This window comes from Rhyacophila brunnea, unplaced genomic scaffold, assembly GCF_057557595.1.
Source record: "Rhyacophila brunnea isolate RB1 unplaced genomic scaffold, BYU_Rbru_1.0 scaffold_21, whole genome shotgun sequence".
NCBI lineage: Eukaryota > Metazoa > Arthropoda > Insecta > Trichoptera > Rhyacophilidae > Rhyacophila > Rhyacophila brunnea.
In genome coordinates, this window is record NW_028232871.1 from 14992911 (window position 1) to 15011545 (window position 18635).

At 39.0% G+C, this 18635-nt stretch overlaps 3 protein-coding genes across 3 annotated transcripts; 2 read left to right on the top strand and 1 right to left on the bottom strand.

The window, feature by feature from the left end:
* Positions 1-964: 964 nt before the first annotated feature.
* LOC147070769 (poly(A) RNA polymerase, mitochondrial-like) lies at positions 965-15419 on the bottom strand. The gene is made up of 7 exons (XM_085949186.1): positions 15263-15419; positions 14995-15173; positions 13484-13825; positions 7920-8048; positions 7228-7445; positions 2984-3213; positions 965-1766 (listed from the first exon to the last, which is right to left on the bottom strand). Exons 1-7 carry the CDS (start codon positions 15396-15398, stop codon positions 1051-1053), a joined length of 1950 nt encoding a protein of 649 aa, XP_085805312.1. The 5' UTR covers positions 15399-15419; the 3' UTR covers positions 965-1050.
* LOC147070770 (uncharacterized) lies at positions 11317-12761 on the top strand. Its single transcript, XM_085949205.1, has 2 exons — positions 11317-11787; positions 11824-12761. The coding sequence occupies exons 1-2, from the start codon at positions 11674-11676 to the stop codon at positions 12250-12252; spliced, it is 543 nt and encodes a 180-aa protein (XP_085805331.1). The 5' UTR covers positions 11317-11673; the 3' UTR covers positions 12253-12761.
* Positions 15420-15677: 258 nt separating the features above from the next.
* mRRF1 (mitochondrial ribosome recycling factor 1) lies at positions 15678-18569 on the top strand. Its single transcript, XM_085948886.1, has one exon. It carries the CDS (start codon positions 15760-15762, stop codon positions 16561-16563), a length of 804 nt encoding a protein of 267 aa, XP_085805012.1. The 5' UTR covers positions 15678-15759; the 3' UTR covers positions 16564-18569.
* Positions 18570-18635: the final 66 nt, after the last annotated feature.

The window sequence follows — 18635 nt, forward strand, 5'->3', positions numbered from 1 at the left end:
GACCATGCCTCAACTGAGGTGCCTTAAGCTATTTCGTGTAAGAAGATTTGAGAAAGGAGTTATGATTGATTTTTCTTATCTATATTATCTGAAGCGCTCGCTATCTTGGATTCAAGATGTCACACACACCTGCCTTGATTTCAAGCAAATAAGCCATGATTGTAGAGTACATAAAGAATGTATTTCATGTAGCCATTCAAAATCTCACATACTGTATTATTTAATTAGATCTGGCCCAGTACCATAGGATAGTTTTATGTTACATTGAGTGAGGTTAGGTGGTTGAGCCAAATTGTGGTCGCATTCATCCTTAGTCTCTAATCCCCTTATTTAGTATTGTCACAAGATCAGACGATGAGCAATTACGGGTCATAAGAAGACCGTAATTGCGAACAACATTCAGTGTCTTCAAGACAGACTTGTTAAAGTTATCGCTCTTTATCTGATACGATACGAACGAGGCAGAGTTACTCAAAACACATATGTTAAGTTCAGTTAGCTCGAGACAACTGGTGCATGCCTTTTACCGCTAAACCACAGTTTATTGATTAACTCCATTATACAGACTGATTCATAAGTTGTTCATGAGCCACGGCCGGGTTAGCTTCATATAGTGTGATCGTCGTTCAAGCGATACTTCTGAATACCTGGAGAGCTATGATACCGGCTCTCATCATTCATACAATCTATCATCATCATTCATCAACCTCATATTATATCATCCATCAACAATGTACCGTCAAGTGCCGCGCACTGGGTAACCCAACAAACAATAACGCGCGAGTGATAGTGCAACCAGACCACGAAGCCATCATAAAAGGTCAGTGTCTGGCATCCTGTTAAGCCCTCCCCCCTAGATTCGGAATCCACCATCACCTTCAAATTATACAGTCCATTGCTAAAAGCGCCACCATTAGGAAATCTCGTAACTACTCATTCAATATGTATATAACAAAACAAAATAAAAGTTCAAAATGTTTTAATTTTAGTATCACTATAAAACGTTACAAATTTACACAAGTACAGTCGTTTTTAAAGATTCCTGTAACCTCATCTTCTTCTCGTCTTTCTTCTGAATGTGACTAAATCCTTGGTTTCCGTACCTTTATCAATAATCTTCTTCAATCTCTTATTTGTATCGCTGATCTCTCTCTGTATTTTGATGACGTGTTTCTTAACCTCACTGTTTTTAAACTGCACCTTTTCCGTCTGATTTCCTTTGGCCATCTCCAATATCTCACCGTGCAGGCTGTTAAACACGAGGTCTTTGTCGATACTGTATGACGAATCACCCCCTTCATTGAATAAGTCTTTAATTGCGACAAGTCTATTGGAAGGCATATTATGTTGATTTGTTTGCTGTTTTATGGAAGTTTTATTGGCCATTCTTAGCGCGACTGCGACACCCCACACGTCATCCAACAGTTTCTCACTGCACGACTCCATTTGCCATGACGCATTCCGTAGTTCAATCCGTAATCTTTCGCACTCCTCTATGCTAACGTTTTTACTGACATTCAAATTAACTTCGAGGGGATTGACTATATAAAGGGGTGCGAAATCCGGTTTCCGTACAGGTTTTCCTTCGTTAATTGATATTGCGTTTATGGAGAATTCAAAGGAGGCATAAAACTCGAAGAACTGATGCAGGAGTGTCTCGAGTGAGCTGACATTCTTCGATGATTCATTCTTAAATAATAATGGTCTTATATCTCTTTGGAAAGTGCAATTTACTAAATCGTCAGTCAATCTTTTGTCTGATTTTCCTGTAAATAAAAAAACATGCCTGATTAAAAACCAAACTTAATTAATTAAAAAATAATCTGATACAGGATTTTATTTATTTACTTTTAGCAAAGAAAAATTACTAAGAAAATGCTAGACCAAAGAGATTGAACTACTTAGATAATGGGAGTAATATAAGCTTTGTAAACAACAGCAGTTAAACTTATCAAATGGTTGAATTGGCAACTATATAATTATGTGAAAATCTATGTTCTCTAAAAAGAAAATAGCAGCCTATTATTGACGAATTACTTTAGTTATATGTTAACTTGTTGACCGCGGAGCATTTAATCACCGCATTTAAATAACATGCTAATTATATCGAATGGCCAATTAATTAGTGTACAACAGGTGTACCGTCCGCATGGAAAGGATTAAAAATGTATTTTCAATAAAAGGAATGTTATGTTGAACATAAATAATTTTGAAAAACACTTCTGAGAAAATATATTATAACCAATAGAAAAAATCTTTTTGAAAAAAATAAGACACCGGCAGGAATCGAACCTGCATCTCAATGACTTTTTTTTGTTTCCAAATTGGCGATCGGCTTTTGTATTTTAAATCAAAGTAGGAATTACTTTAATTACTAACCGATGTCACGGATCACTCCAGATTTTTTGTTGTAACTTACTTGAACTTGCTAGTAATTTTTAATTAAGTAACTATTTTTTATTATGTGTGAATGTTACATTCTTCAATCATGTGAATTACCTATTCGTTGAACAAAAAAAAATAGTTAATTAAAAATGTTATACTCTTAAATTTTTATACCTTCAGTCTTAAAAGAAAAAAATATGTTTAAAAATTATTGGCAAGCGCAAGAACACCAAAACGAAAATTCGGTTAACTGGTAAACTATGGCTACCTTTTTATTTCAACTAGTTTTCGACAAAGATATTAATTTGTAGAATGTAATCGAAAAAATAATCATTAACTATGTACTTATACCATAGCGTCGTGGGTCCCAGGTTCGAATCCTGGGTCTGGCAAGTACACATTGTTTTTCAATTTGTGTATGAGTCAGAGTATGGACCTAATAGGTTGAGCAAGTGGCTGACATCCATTTCTCGTAAAATCAAAATCTGTCAATACAAACCTCCACCCTGTGGAGGCCCATATGATCTTATTAGGATCGGACAAGGTCGTGAACTTATACTAAGTAATATATTGTTGATGATGTGTTTATTTATCATACCTGCATTTTTTTTGAGTTGATTGAAGCTGGGTAAAATGGCGCCACCGTCCGTGTTCTGTAAAAAATACAGCACCATCAGAGTCAACGGGAAATTGGTGATCCACCTTCCGGGCGACGGGTTAGTGATTCCAACATTCTGCGCCCACTTCCTGACCGCAAACACCAGAGGCCTCACCCGCTCGTCGAAGCATCCGTACATGTACAGCAGTTCAGACATGTACACTCCTGTCCTGCAATGAAAAAAATGTTACCATGTTAATCCGGAATCAAAGGAATTCGGTTTACAGTATGTTATGGACATGACCCCCCAACGGGGGGGCTGACAGGGCTCTAGCCTGGAGGCCCGGCGTGGTGGGTCGATCACTTAAGCGAGATAAATATACACTACAAATTCGTGCCAATAGTTAAAAAGTCGCCTGCAGTGCTATTTCCCAAGTGGAATTTTATAATTATTTTTAGTGTGATTCCTGGCTAATAAAAACAACTATTTTATCCAATATGGCGAAAGGCCGTGTGTTACTTGGCTATCACAAAAGGGGGTCGCGATCATTGCTTCATAATATGATAACGTGCCAACAATTCAAATTGATTTATTTAAAAATGCCAAAAATCTTGGAAAACCCTTTATTTTACACAGAACCCAGTTCTGCAGAATACCATTTGGGGATCACTATTTTATTAGTAGAAAATTACACGGCTCTTAACCTTAGCAATAGGTAGGGGGACCCGCCAAACATCTAGGCCTGGGGGCCCGCTTCAGGATATGGGGGCCATGGTTATGGAGATCGGTTATTATAGTCGTACTTACCAAAGATTAATTTGTAGCATCGAGCAATTAAAATTCAATGAATCAGGCGAGACATTACAACCACATATGACCTAGTTTTTTTTCCTTTGTCGCAAGTCGCATCTCCAAATCATGGAGCATCTAAATTGAAACAAAACACAATGAAGTGCGCACAAACATAAAATTCCTTGAGACTTTCACCGTCGGTCATTATTGGACACTCACCGTGTATTTTACGTCCTTTCCTATTCTAAAAGGATAATATAGTAAAGTGTATTGATGTATCTACCATACTACCGCATCTACTTGTGCATGGATTTACTGCTGGTGGTACATATCGACAAGAAAATGTACATGTAGAGTCTGTCTTCTATAAGCTTATTAATATACTTATTTGTGTTCATTGGATTAAGAATATATATTACACATATTGTTGGTTAATTTTTTTAAATTCATTAAGGCCTGGCGAAACCAAACTATAATAGATAAAAAATATTATTCTATCTATAAAATATCCAAAGTTATGTATTACTAGCTGACCCAGCAAACGTTGTTCTGCCATATAAATTATTTCTAGTGAATATTTTGGTTGTTAAATAAAAAATAACGAATGTATCGTAAGTGTGTGGGGATGGGATCTATGACAGAAAGAGGAATAGAGCGCTGTAGACGATGACCGCCGATAAAAACAAAAAAAACATTTACCATTCATTTTCTCAATTCAAAATGAGTAATGATGTTCATAATGAATGAATTACCTGTGACAGGATCTCGTTGTTTAATGTTTATGCAATAACTGTCTTGTCCCTTCCAGAAAATTAGCGGATATTGGAGAGCGTCCTATGAACGGTGTGTGTCAGCGATGAACTCCAGATTATTGTTTCTTCTTCGAATCACGATTTCTCGCGTCGATGTGCGGTCGCCAACCATGATTCCAGCAATGTCATCAACAACAGTCGCATTGAATCGACGTACGTGCTCTCCAGCTGGTGTTTTATCAGGATTGATGACAATAGCCTGATTGTCACTTTGCAATTCGTGCATGTGTGCTTTGAAGAATTTCAATAATTCATTGTGCTTATTCAACAGGGCGTCCATATCGCCGACGATGCGCCTGGTATTAGGCAAATTGAGGCTATTGTAGCCGCAACGTGCATCCACATGATTGATGTCCTCATGATGCCCTGATGGATGTAAAAATGTATGTGGTTCGTTCGGCATTGGCAGCAATGAGCCTACTTTGTGATATACTTGGCCTTTGATTTTGAACGTAGAATGGAATTGTTGACCATTTGCCGCAGTATTGTGAACTATTTCTGTTGCTCCGGACGAAGTCATTTGGAAGCATGAATTGAATGTGCGAATGGACTTCAGGAACAGGTTTGAATCTGGAACCGTGCCGATGAGCAAGCCGTTCAATGGTTCTGATGGTATCTCAATTTTTGGTAGTTGCACTTTTCCTGATGCGCAACACATCCCGGCTGACTCATGTTTGAATTTGAGCGCATGACAATGGGGACATTCTTTGTCCATAGCACCAATCAGCACTTTCGGATGAGCGGAATATTCAATATCTTGCTCGTACTCGAATGCGAGTCGAAGGAACGAAGCGGATGTAAATGTTCGATGTACTTGTTGGCGTTGTCGGTCATTTGCTCTGCGTGTGTTAACTACAAACCGGCGCGCTTGGCTCCGTTCCAATTGTCGTTGTTGATTTCGTTCAGCTCGTGCCTCTTGTGATTGAGATGCACGCAATTGCGACATACTTACACGCACGTTTTTGTTATTTTGTTGGATTTGTTCGTCTGTTCTTTCTGCTCTACTATTTCGCATGTTTGTTGCTTTATTCGTTCGACTGCCCAGATGGCCCCCCTTGCGTCTTGCTGGCATTGTGCACTGTAATACACGCACATAAAAATAGATAAATTAAAATAAATCGTACAAAATTTTGCACGCACTGCGTTGTGATATGCCGAATGAAATGTCAAAATGACGCGACGCTTCTCTTGAATTCTTCTCGGACGTAGCGCCATCTGTCATTCAACAACATAAATAATTTCGTTCTGTTTGAAATACGAACGACGGTTAAATTTGTTCATACAAAAATAATTAAAGGGCAATTAAAAAATGGGAGGGTGAGGGTAGGCTGGTGAAAACTTGGGGTTATAGGTATTTTTTTATGCCAAATAATAAAAAAAATACAAAAAAAAAATTGTCAAAAAAATAAAAGAAAATTTTTCTGGATAGAGATACCCTAATCACCTAGCGGTATGAAATATACTTGTTGACCTATTCTCATACCTAACAAATATACATAAAAAAATTCATAAAAATCGGTCGAGCCATTTCGGAGGAGTTCGACCACAAACATCGTGACACGAGATTTTTATATATATAGAGATTTAATTGCATAATTTTACATATTTTATAGATAGATGAGTATTTTTTGACTATTAACTATCTATGATGGCTTGGTTTCGCAGGGTTTAATTGAATTTTAAAAACTAACCAACACCATTTCGTCGGTCCCTATTAAAAAAGTCGGATCTGAAATTTTGTCATTTTTGGATTATTACGTAAAAGTTATTTAAACACTTTAAACATTTATACCACAATCACAGTTTTTTTTGTTTGTTTGAAAAATTTCGAGATACTCAAGTTAAAAATGACGGATCTACCAAGAGTGTCCGAATAACAATGTCGGTTCTTACCAACCGACATTGTTGGCTGGGCGTGGGTGAGAAAGATGCGTCGGATCTGACAGTTGCTGCTATGTTCTAAGAGTTTCTATAACCCGTATTTTTATTCATTATGGCAAGCAATAGGTCACAAAGGATATTTGATAAAACATCTTTGATTGCTCGTACTGAAAAATAGCATTTTGCAGATCCGACTTTTTTAATAGGGACCGAAGATTTGTAAATTGTAGTCTTATTTCAATGAAAACAAATATGCATGACTGACAAAGTTTAGTGTGCACTATTTATGGCGGATCTTAACAGCTTACCTCCACCCTTCGCTACTGGTATACGCCAGTATGCCCCTTGGAAAAAAATTTGCAGTCGTGATGTCGAAATAATGATACAGCGTATGTATAGTAATTTTCACATTTGCAAATCAACCAACGTAAATATATAAAGAAGTTTACGTTTTAGTAAATTAAGTATACAAAATGTTTATTATATTTGCACATTCTTACAAAAGTCGAAATGGCGACCATTGTCATTTTATTTTTGACATTACATTTTAAAATCATAATTTCAGAATCTACATTAATAAATGTTGTCGATCATTGGGTTTCTGGCTGCAGAATAACAGTGAGCGATAAAAATTGACAATGAAATCTTCAGTCTTCGCATTAGCTGATAGGGAACAAGGAGGGACAGTTTACTGCTTTAGTTGCGTTCGGCAGAAATATAATTAGACTGTCAATTGCAAATGAAAAGGTTTCACTAACATACTAGCCATGGACAAATCGCACTCCAGCCCCGCATAATCTTGGTTGTACTTGATGATGGGTATCCTGGCTTGCAGTATCCTCCTGACGTGGCTGCAGCCGGGAATGAAGAGCTGCACAATGTCACTTATCACCTCCATGAACCTCTGCTGCTGGCCGCGCCCCGACATTGTGGATTTCTTTGTGTGGAAGACCAAGCGCCCCTCCGGCTCACACTCCTGAAATTTGCTAAAGTATAAACGGTGACGATAGACCAAACACCGTAGTACAATGTTTACAAAAATGAAAGAGTGTCTAAATTTCGACATCACGGTGTTCTATGGAATAGATTGATTGACGTAATACAAATGCATAAGTCATAATTTTGAAAACACTTCTGAGAAAATATATTATAACCAATAGAAAAAATCTTTTTGAAAAAAGTAAGACACCCGGCAGGAATCGAACCTGTGTCTCTTGGGTTTCTCGCCATGTACATTACCACTATACTACGACTGCCATGCTTAATTGCGACAAATTTTAACACTTGGCCTTTTTAATACCTGCTCACAAGCGCTCTAAGTTCATCGTGTATTTTATGTAAATATTTTTAATGATTTCTGTCTATACCTGTTTTAAATAAACAAAAGCTGAGCAGTTTTAGTAGACAAGAAGAACTAAATATAAGTTAATATCACTATATTTTTACACACCAGTTCATTGTCAGCAGTAAATCGTAACAATAAATCTAAGTCACATCCCATCTTTCCGAAACCATTTACTGTGGATCCAAAAGGACGAACGGTTGCATCTGGGTACAGTCCAATTAACGCACTCTCCACCTGAAATAAGTTTAAGAAAAACTTATATAACTAAAAAACTTGCCGTTTTCAAAACAAGTGAGTAATCTATTAGAATCTTGGGCTGAGATGCATGGTATGTCACTGATCACTAAACACCTGTTATTCGGGCATATAGTGTTTGACAGGTAACGAGTGAGCGCACATTATTTGCTTTTATCGGTAAGCACGCGCAATGAGTAACTTAAATAGTGAATCAAATCAGCCAACTGTCATATTTTGACCTGAAGTTAAATAAATACCTACAGTTTTTAATGTCCTCTACTTGTTTCCAACAAAACAAAATTATTTTGAGTACCGTTATATTTGAGGTAAGGGATGAATGATGGGGTAAGTAGGTTCCAATGAGTAGATGGATTTTGTGGGTGATAAATTAGTCCCAGTTTATTTCCCTTAACCATCAAAAAGATACAATCGTTAATACAGATTCGTACAATGAGATTAATGAATTTTACAATTAATAATTACGTAGATTGTGCTACGAGAAAAATTACTAATCGTGAGATCGTAGATGCGTCTAGAAAGTTGAACGGCGTTAATACGTATGTGTAGTTGATATCTCGCCCCCTCGGTTTTTATAGTGAATTGAGACAAAGGAAACTTAAAGTTGGCTTGGGATGAATGACAGATGGTGGGTTCATGCCCTGTAAACCATTTCGTAGAATTCTGTCTCTGTTTGCATTATGACACAATGTTATCAATTAATTTATAATGTATTTCTTGATACAAAGTTGCAACATCGCATTTTCGCACGCTCGTTCTAATAAATTTCCTCGCAATCACAATTGGCTTGAAATTGATGCGTCTGCATTCCATAAATTCTTATGAATGGTGAATTTAGCAAGAGATATTATTTACATGTTTTGCGAGGCAGTTTGCTCAACCGAGTTCACTGACCGCAGAATATATCATTGACAATTGGTTTGAGATTGATTTGAAAGACACACTTAATATTAGTTTTACAACGTAACATAGCTTTAGGGTATTAAAATAAACATAAGATGCTAACTAAAAGGTACACTCTGTCTGAAGATAGTAACAGGTAACACCTACATATTCACAAACAACTAGAATAAAAAGTTTATATTACAAACTAATAATTTTAAATTGTTATTCAAACCCTATAGTGCACTTTTCATAGGTACTTTTACCATTGTATGTCAATAAAAAAATAATTTAGTAATTATCAGGCAATCAGAATTTAAAAAATAGCAAAAATTTTGATTGTGAAATGCAGGGTTGCTTTTTTTAATTAAAATTTTCGCATGGTTTTGTCATTATTTCAATGTGGGCCATGGCCTATGTTTCCATCTGCCCATGTGTTTTATTAAAACCAGATGTGAAAGTTTGCTAATGGTATACTTTGAGAATATCTTTCCAAACCTTGAGAAGATGTAATGATGATTTAATTCCGTGGATGATCAGGATATACACGGACTTCAACTGATTGAATATATCACAACATTTGTGGGTATCAGTGGCAAAGGGTGGAGGTAGGCTGTTAAGATCCGGCATAAATAGTGCACAATAAACTTTGTCAGTCATACGTATCCGTTTTCATTGAACTAAGACTACAAACTGCAGATAATTATAGAAATAATTTTACTTTGTCGGAAAGAAGTTAACTGTTTATTTAATTTCTGGTTACAAAACGGTACATGTCAGACTCATTGACTTACACAGATTTCACATGGTTACTCTTTACTCCTGAAAAACAGGTAATTAGTGTTTAATGATTAGTAACCTATGATCTCAAACTGATTGATTTGTACTTATTTAAATAACTTCAGTGTGTAGCGATCATGCTACTCTGGATTAAATTAGTGACACACTTATGTAAGTTTTGTTATTAAAAAAAAACATTAGCGATAATAATTGTCAGTGTTTCCTCAATCATAACTAGAGCAGTGGTGTTTGTTTTGATTGAGAATTACGGCAATATCCATGGTAATATATGCACAGGTAACCCATTCATAGCGACCCCGGCGAGTGCGGTTTCGTTATATCGTGATCCTTCTTTGGAAATTGTGGAAAGGGGATATTACCCACCAAATTTAATTTTTAATGTGGATAAGACAGGACTCTATTGAAAACTAATGCCAACACGTATGTTTATTTCCTCTTCTCTTCTCTCAACTCATTGAAGAAACTAATGGAGGTGATAGAGATGCCATGCGGGTTTGGTGCAAACAAATTAATATTATGAAAGCTATCAGAAACATCGACGACGCGTGGAATGAAGTCACCCAGTCGTGTATGAAGGGTGTTTGGAAAAGGTTGTTCAGTGAAATTGTTGAAGTTCACTGCAATTATGAAAATGATATTCAAAATATCATCGAAGAGATTAGTCTTATAGCCTTATCCGGAGGCATCGAAGGTGTTGATATAGATTGATACCAGATGGAAATCTCCCACAGGAGACTACCTCAAAGGGCGGACCGAACCATCATATTTCCCAAAATACCACAGCCTACATCCACTCTTCGCGGTGATCGCAACCCTCGGCCGAGCGGAAACCGTCTCCTTGAAATTCAAATTCGTCAAATTCCCGCCAAAACAGACGCGGTCTATCAAAAACGGCCGCTCGCGCCGCCACTAGTCAATCCGTCGGTAAAACAGGGAGCTTCCTGACCGACGGATAAAACAGGACGCCGCGAATCTGGCAGTTGGATCTGGATGGGCGCGAAAGCTCTCTCTTGCCTGATACGTCGACCAGCCAGCATCTCTCTTACATCAACCGCCGAACCAGCAGCATCTGACATCGGCAAAATCTCTTCTCGCCTTCGCTCGCCTCGGACGCGAAGCCAAGCCAGCATTCCGGACAGCCCGCCAAAAAGACCACATCTGACATCGGCAGATCGCCACGCCGCAAGCACTGACTCGCCTCGGATGCCAAGCAATCAATCAGCAGCCCAGCCGCGACACCACGTTGCAGCCCGCCAATTACCAACCGACCGCCAACGACGACAATAACCTGTATCGTATCTGTAACGACTACCCTGCAAAACGATGAAATAAACCAGCCTTGACCAAATACCCCGTGCGTTTCTGTCCCCCACCCCCGCTTTGACCTTGACGTTATCACGGCCTGCCATCTCCGCTTCAGAGCGCGCAGAAGGCCGGTGATAAGTTGGCGCCCAACGTGGGGCGCCAGTATGTCACCGGCCTTCGTTGGTGAGACGAATTCGGCGGGCCGTGACACAGGGCTTAGGGCAAGAGTGAGGGGCAGGAGACTGAAACACGGATTGTTAGGTCGGCATTTATTGATAGATTACTATTGTATTAACTGTATTAACATGGACTGATATAATTGAGATTAAGCGAGAGCCAGCACGGGGCGCAGGCTCTGTGGGCACGAGGTAACAGCGAGGGGCGCAGGCTTCCGAGGGCACGAGGCAGCAGCACGGGGCGCAGAATCGGTGGTCACGAGATGACAGGCACGAGCGCCGGCTGGTTGTATTAACTGTAAGGACATGGACTGATATAATTGAGATTAAGCGTGAGCCAGCACGGGGCGCAGGCTCTGGAGGCACGAGGTAACAGCGAGGGGCGCCGACTCCCGAGGGCACGAGGCAGCAGCACGGGGCGCAGAATCGGTGGTCACGAGATGACAGGCACGAGCGCCGGCGGGGGCACGAGGCGACGAGCACGTGGTGGCGGCTGGAGCGCAGACTCGATGGACCGAGTGGCAAGCCCGGGGCGCAGGCTCTGTGGGCACGAGGTAACAGCGAGGGGCGCAGACTCCCGAGGGCACGAGGCAGCAGCACGGGGCGCAGAATCGGTGGTCACGGGCGCCGGCGGGGGCACGAGGCGACGAGCACGTGGTGGCGGCTGGAGCGCAGACTCGATGGACCGAGTGGCAAGCCCGGGGCGCAGAATCGGTGGTCACGGGCGCCGGCGGGGGCACGAGGCGACGAGCACGTGGTGGCGGCTGGAGCGCAGACTCGATGGACCGAGTGGCAAGCCCGGGGCGCAGGCTCTGTGGGCACGAGGTAACAGCGAGGGGCGCAGACTCGGTGGTCACGAGGTGACAGGCACGAGGCGACGAGCTTGTACACTGTCGATTCCACAAGATGGCGGAACACGGCGATATCGACAACTAGCGGCGTGCAGCGATATATCCAAACTCGACAAATGGCGAATACGGCGGTATTGGCACTCGCGGCGTACCGTTATAGATAACTGAACTCACCAGGCGGCGGAACACGGCGATATCGACAACTCGCGGCGTACAGCGATATATCTCAACTCGGAAAATAGCGGACACGGCGGGATCGGCAACTCGCGGCGTACTAAATAATAACAAGATGGCGGGACACGGCGAGGTTCTGCGAGGACCTTTCGGGGCAACGGGCTGGCGGCAAGAGGGCGAGCCGGCTGGCGCCGGCCGGTTATATTGCCCACCCACGCGTCAGTGGTCATCTCTCTCTTTCCGCGGAACTCTCTCTCTGATGGCGGCGGTTGCGGCCATCCGGTTTCTGTATTGCCATAGTTCGTACCCAGAGAGAACTTATGGCAAAAAGAATGTTGTCATCTAAATGGTATTGGCAATGGCTATTTGACTGAAATGGACTGCATAAGGACAATTTTAGGCTGAGGTAGGCTGAGGTGTCCTTTTGGGAAAACTGATGCTTCGGTCAGCTGCGGTAGTATCCCAGGGGATACCTTTATCTGGTATCAAGATGATATTCAAACTTTTTTTAAATCACACGGCGAACCCTTAACTAATGAAGAACTGTAGGAAATGGACTGCCATACGACCCTAGAAAATGACGTCTCCGAACCTGTTCCCGTGCGAAAGTTAAGTGTTAAAACCATTGAAAAAGCCCTTTCTCTTCACAATGGATGCATGGAGTTGTTAGAAGACAACGAAGGACATTACGACCGAGTGAGTGCTATAAAACATGGCTGTAATGCATTACTTGACAGTAATCGCAAATTTTGCACAATATGTAAACGTAGAGAGGTCAAACAAAGGAATCCCCCCCTTTGATCGCGAAATTTAGCTTAACGGGGGGTTACATGTACTGCATTAATATAAATAACAAGAACAATCTACGAATCTACACTCCACTCATTGAGTCCGTCACGAGATGTAGGTACTGCTATAGTCACGAGTTCTTCACTCGACATAGTACATCTGTTATTCCACTCAAATCAAGTCTCTCAGTGCATTCTTATAATTAATCTCTTGATCATATCAATCTTATCAATACATCATTACCTCGCGATTATAATCTCACGTCATCATCCTTATTATTGTATTCAGTGTATCCTGTATCAACCAATAAACTCTCATCGCCCACACATCATCATACCTCCAAAAGTGTATATTGAGTCATTATTGCATGTGAACATTGAATTTGACAAACTGCAAGAGAAAAAAATTGTTAAAATGAACATAAATACTTCATTACCTGGCGTGCCACCATGTAGCGCAGTCTCGTGCCAAGATCATTCAAACATGTCATATCGTACAGTGTTTGAATTTGCTGTGATACATCATCAGCTTCTATGATGCTTTTTAAAACCGCTGCTTCGCTGGATATTTCGCAGCCATCCCTAACGACTAGCTGGGCATTGTCGGACGGTCTGTTGGACTTTAAGACGTTCCATATATGGTTGCCCATTCCTTTGCTGGGCCTGAACCAAAGGAATGAAGACTTCACGGGAATCAGATCAAGTTCGGTGACAAAGCAGCCATGAGATATTAGCTTCGAGGATTCAGCTTCACTACTAAATTCGACAAGCATGAAATTCTGAAAGAAATACAATCGATGAAATAATATTCCCAATAATGTGATATAGTATAAACAGCAGGTCTGTGGAACCCTTATGTTATTGAATGTTTGGTTTCAGTAAAAAAAAATCCGGATTCGGAACTCTATAATGCAGGAGTGGCCAAAGCGTTGACCGCGTAACTATTCCTACTCGCCCGTCTGTCTGATATGTACACATCTCTGATGCCCGTTCCACACAGCGTGCGAGACAAGTCGTGCGACAGAGACAACGCGCTACAATCTCGAAGTTAGCCTATTATCGACGACAGTTTCTCTAAAACCCGACGGGTAAAACAAGAGTTGACTTGTAGGTAAGTCACTTGACGACCTTACCACATAGCGGACGTGTGTGTCATCGTTTCGGGTTTTTTAAGTGAAGTTTTATTCTTTGACCCACAATGAGTCACCCGACCACAAGTTCCAAGAAGCCGAGAATGAAAAACTATAATGATGAATGGGAACAGGAATTTTCTGAAGAAGAAGAGTTTGTCTGAAGTCATCATTAATTGCTATTATTAAAATAGCTTGATATTGAATTGTTATTGACATTATCTGTTTATTTTCAATTTAGACTTATTTTTGGCTTTAAATTACTTCTTTTAATGTTAGTAGACCGCCGTTAATAATTTCAAAAGCAGGTCGCCCGTAGTGGTTAAAAGCTTGGCCACCCCTGCAGTATAATAATATCAACTGCGTACTACGACAGACTGAGGCCCAACGAAAGTAGGGTAGTGAACTGTAATGTAGTAATAGAAGTCAAATGATCACATAAACTCAAGCTTTAAGAAAACCAAATTAAATTGTAACCTTCCCGGGATCCTTGGATGATAACCCAGTGCCTTATGTATTGGACCATGAGGGTAATAATGGTTAAGCCCCGCACGGATACAGGTTGTAGTAACTAGTAGGTGAACATACCCACCGGTGATTATAGCAGCAAGCTTAGAAGCGTTAGAATCAAATCGCAGAATGAAATTGCTCAGCGGTGGAAGAGGTTAAGCGTACCTAGTATGATAGTGTGCGGAGTGGCAATTATAAACTGTACGGTCCGCTCTTATAACAAGACGCCGCATTCGAAATGCTAACGCTGATTTTCTATTCATTTTTTTAACATATAAAATGCGTGTTGATTTATTAAAAATGCAAACCTGCTGTCCATTAAATACGGTGTAGTGGTGTACTCCAACAATTGTCCCAAATTGAGAACAGTAAGAATGGAGTTCAGGGAACGATAAATCTGAATTCACTTGTATTATGGCGCTTCGTTTGGCTTGGCATCTTCTATTGCTCACGAGTGTGTCGAACGGAACGAAACTTTCTTGAATATCTTAAAACAAAAATATTAAATTCAAAAAAATAATTGAGGTTATCAGTGGTTAACCTATATTTTTATATAATTGAATGGCATGATAATACCTCCGTAATAACGCCTTTCTATAAAAGTGGATGACCAAATTCTATTTTTAATACATATAAAATGTCTATCTACTGCAAGCGTTCTAAATGTGGATAATTTTAAAACTCGCCCCCCATAGCGGAGCAAAAATGACATTTTCCTTCCCAAATTATAAGTAGAAATACCAACATTCCTAACATTAAAAACTAGACCATTTTATAAAAGTCATGATTGCCAACTTGTTAAACAATAAATCCAGCTTTGTTTGCCCATAACATTGTCATCCAATTATAATAATTTCTAATTTTTTTTCTCCAGCTTCCAATAATTCAATAGAGATTATCTAAAAAAATTAAAAAGATTTCGCATAAAAATAATTCATTTTTAATTGTCTATGCGTATTATTATCAAGTTTAAACCATTTTTGAACTCTTTTTTTTGTTTATGTCTGAATATCTGTCACTTCTGTCACGTATGAAATAGAGGTTATATTCAGTAGGTGTTATATTTAAAGAATATGTTTTCCAACAATATTTTAAAACTTTTAACCAAAACTTATAAATATGTACCCTTGCAAATCAAACATATGCATTCTATTGCATGCATACCAATGCCTAAATATAGTTCTATCATTGATAATAGAGAGTTAAAACTATGTATCCCTGCAGGATTGAATTTGGATATTTGCCGGGGTTATGCCAAAAGCAAAGATAAAGGAAAGGATAAGAAGGGAAAAGGAGGCAAAGTTGAAATTAGCTCATCGCAAATGTCGAATATTGTGAACCTGCAAGAGATCAAAGCTGAATATCAACAGCACATCGTTAATTTGAAAGCTGATTTCGTAGAAAATCTCTCAATAAGATCTGCAACAGGATCGATTGAAGCCTTGAAAATACATTTCAACAACAAGGATTACGAGTTACAAGAATTAGCGCAAGTCGTCAGAAAAAATCCCAAGACTGTGATCCTGCACATGGCGTCATTTCCGCAGGCTATTCCGGTGGTGTTGAAAGCCATCGCCGGCTCTGGGCTCAATCTAAACCCTCAGCAAGATGGAACGAGTATTTTTATTCCGGTCCCGAAAGTGACCAAAGAGCACAGAGAGAATCTCGCCAAGAATGCTAAAATATTATACTTGAAGTGCAGGGATGGACTGAAGCTGGTTGAAAATGAGTATTTAAAGAAAACTCGAAAAGCCGAGATTTCTGAGGACTTGATGCGTAGTATATTGAAGCAGATACCCGCCATTGCTGAACCATTTCAGATAGAAGCTAGACAAGTTTTCCATCAAAAGGTTACAGAGCTAGTTGGAAAAGATTGATATTTTACATCACAATCCGTTTAAATTACAGTCGAACTTGGTTATTACGAGAAATATGAGACCTACTGAATTTGCTCGTTATAAGCATTACTCGTTATATCGTTATATAACATTTTTCGCGCCACGTTCTATTTAAGCATAGAACATAAAAAATCTGAAAACCATCCTAAAAATCCCCGAAACAAGCATACCATTCATAAACTACAAAGCTTGGATTTTTTACATGCAATTTCAACCATATGCATGGATACTTTTTCAATGTTGTCGGTGAAAACACCAATTAGGTACTTAGACACTTAACTAGTGTCATAAACGTAATCCGATCCCGGCGGCATCAGTCTAGTTAACTGGCCGGTCGGATTTTATTGCTTAAGGTCGAAAATGTCGTTTTTAAAGGATCGACACATTAACAGTTTTGGTCGGTATAGCCGAGAAGTAGCTCATTATAGAAGTGAATAAATGTTTGGAGAAAATCATAAACTATAATGTCAACGGATGTTTCCTCTTTACATCCAAGATCTCGCTATTTCCGTGATCGTAATAACCAAGTTCGACTGCAATTAATCGATAGTTAATTAGGCTGCTTGACGTAAACCAGTTTGGCATCGTCCGTCGTGCTTTTTTAAAACCTAAAACAGAAACCAGAAGTAGCCCAGGAATAAGCACCAACTGAGTGGGTTGTGTTAAGGTTTTGGTTTGCCAAGTTCGCAAACCCATTCACATCTATCTGCACCGGCCTAATTGACAAGTACCAACTGATTTTTTTTATGTGTTATCTATAAAATATTAAATTTGGCATTTCTTATTACTTTGATTTGAGTATAGTAGTGGTATGTTAGGGTAGTAAAATTATGTACCTAAATATACTTTTATTTAATGTTCTTTGTGGAAGGCCACTGTAATTAAATATACATAAACAATGCAAATGTTTTTTTTGTACTTCCATATTATTGTTTTTAAAAATGCTACACCAGAGGCGAGTAACCTTTTTACCATTTACGGCACACTACATAATTTGAAAATTGCCATATTCATATATAAATTAATACTATCAACTGAGGGTACCAGCCAACTGCAATTTTGACCAAAAATGAGATTTTGATGACATTTTGTTATAAAGCATGTTTTCTATGCTTACACAAAACTTTAAACTCCTAAAACTATAAATAAATGTGTTATCGTTCTTCACACAAAACACCCAACTGCATGTGCCAAATTTACAATATCATAAATGGAAGAACTCCGCTCTTTATATTAAGGCTATACCTCAGTTGAGGCATGGTATAAAAAGATTGTTGCTAGGCTTGCGGGTCGCGGGTGCAAATGACGCATGCCGACCGAAATATAATTTGTCATATAAATCCAACATGCGTCCATTTAATGTTCTGTTTATTGTTCTATTAGTAACAATAATAATATATTCATTGACATGTTTTCTTTTTAAAGTAAATGGGTAATGTTTTTAGTCATCTTTACACGATTTAAGAATTAATACCCCCGTCGCCATCACGAAACAAAATGACGTATTGACACCTCGACGTTCTCTGTCAGACTGCCAGCAAGTCCAAAATTTCGTTGCGTCTATAGTTGAAAATTATTTGCGGTTTCACTGAAGTATCGCCTTAATATACTTTACATATAAAATGGAAGCTAAAATTATAGTGTACTAATTCATAGTGCAGGTTTTTTTTTAAATAAATAATTTCCAAGTGTATTTTTGGAATTGTTAAATTCTGCTCAATAGTTAAATTATTATGTTTTTTCTTTTTCCTGAACAATTTTCCCAAATGGAGTTGGCCGGTTTGCAGATTAAGCCGTCGATATGTATATTTTTAGACTGCTAAACTTTCTGAAATTAGTAATATGATGATGGGTTAACTTTCTTTTTTGAATATTTTTTTCATATAACTATATCTTGAGAAGATATTATTAATCATTATAATTCAATTGTATACTATGTAAGAATGATGTAGTTACTAATAAAATACAATGCTTGTTGAACAATATAACTATCTTATTTTTTGATTTATTTCTGCAAAGTGAAAGAGTAAAAACGTAAATGATATCTTGAT

Coding starts and splice junctions, on each gene's coding strand:
- LOC147070769 (XM_085949186.1), bottom strand. CDS start 15,398: ATGTCATTTTTGCTCCGCTATGGGGGGCGAGTTTTAAAATTATCCACA. Junction 15,174..15,262: donor AGAAAGGCGTTATTACGGAG/GTATTATCATGC, acceptor TTTTGTTTTAAG/ATATTCAAGAAAGTTTCGTT. Junction 3,214..7,227: donor GATTTGTCCATGGCTAGTAT/GTTAGTGAAACC, acceptor TTTTCATTGCAG/GACAGGAGTGTACATGTCTG.
- mRRF1 (XM_085948886.1), top strand. CDS start 15,760: ATGTTTTCCAACAATATTTTAAAACTTTTAACCAAAACTTATAAATAT.
- LOC147070770 (XM_085949205.1), top strand. CDS start 11,674: ATGACAGGCACGAGCGCCGGCGGGGGCACGAGGCGACGAGCACGTGGT. Junction 11,788..11,823: donor GCAGGCTCTGTGGGCACGAG/GTAACAGCGAGG, acceptor CGAGGGCACGAG/GCAGCAGCACGGGGCGCAGA.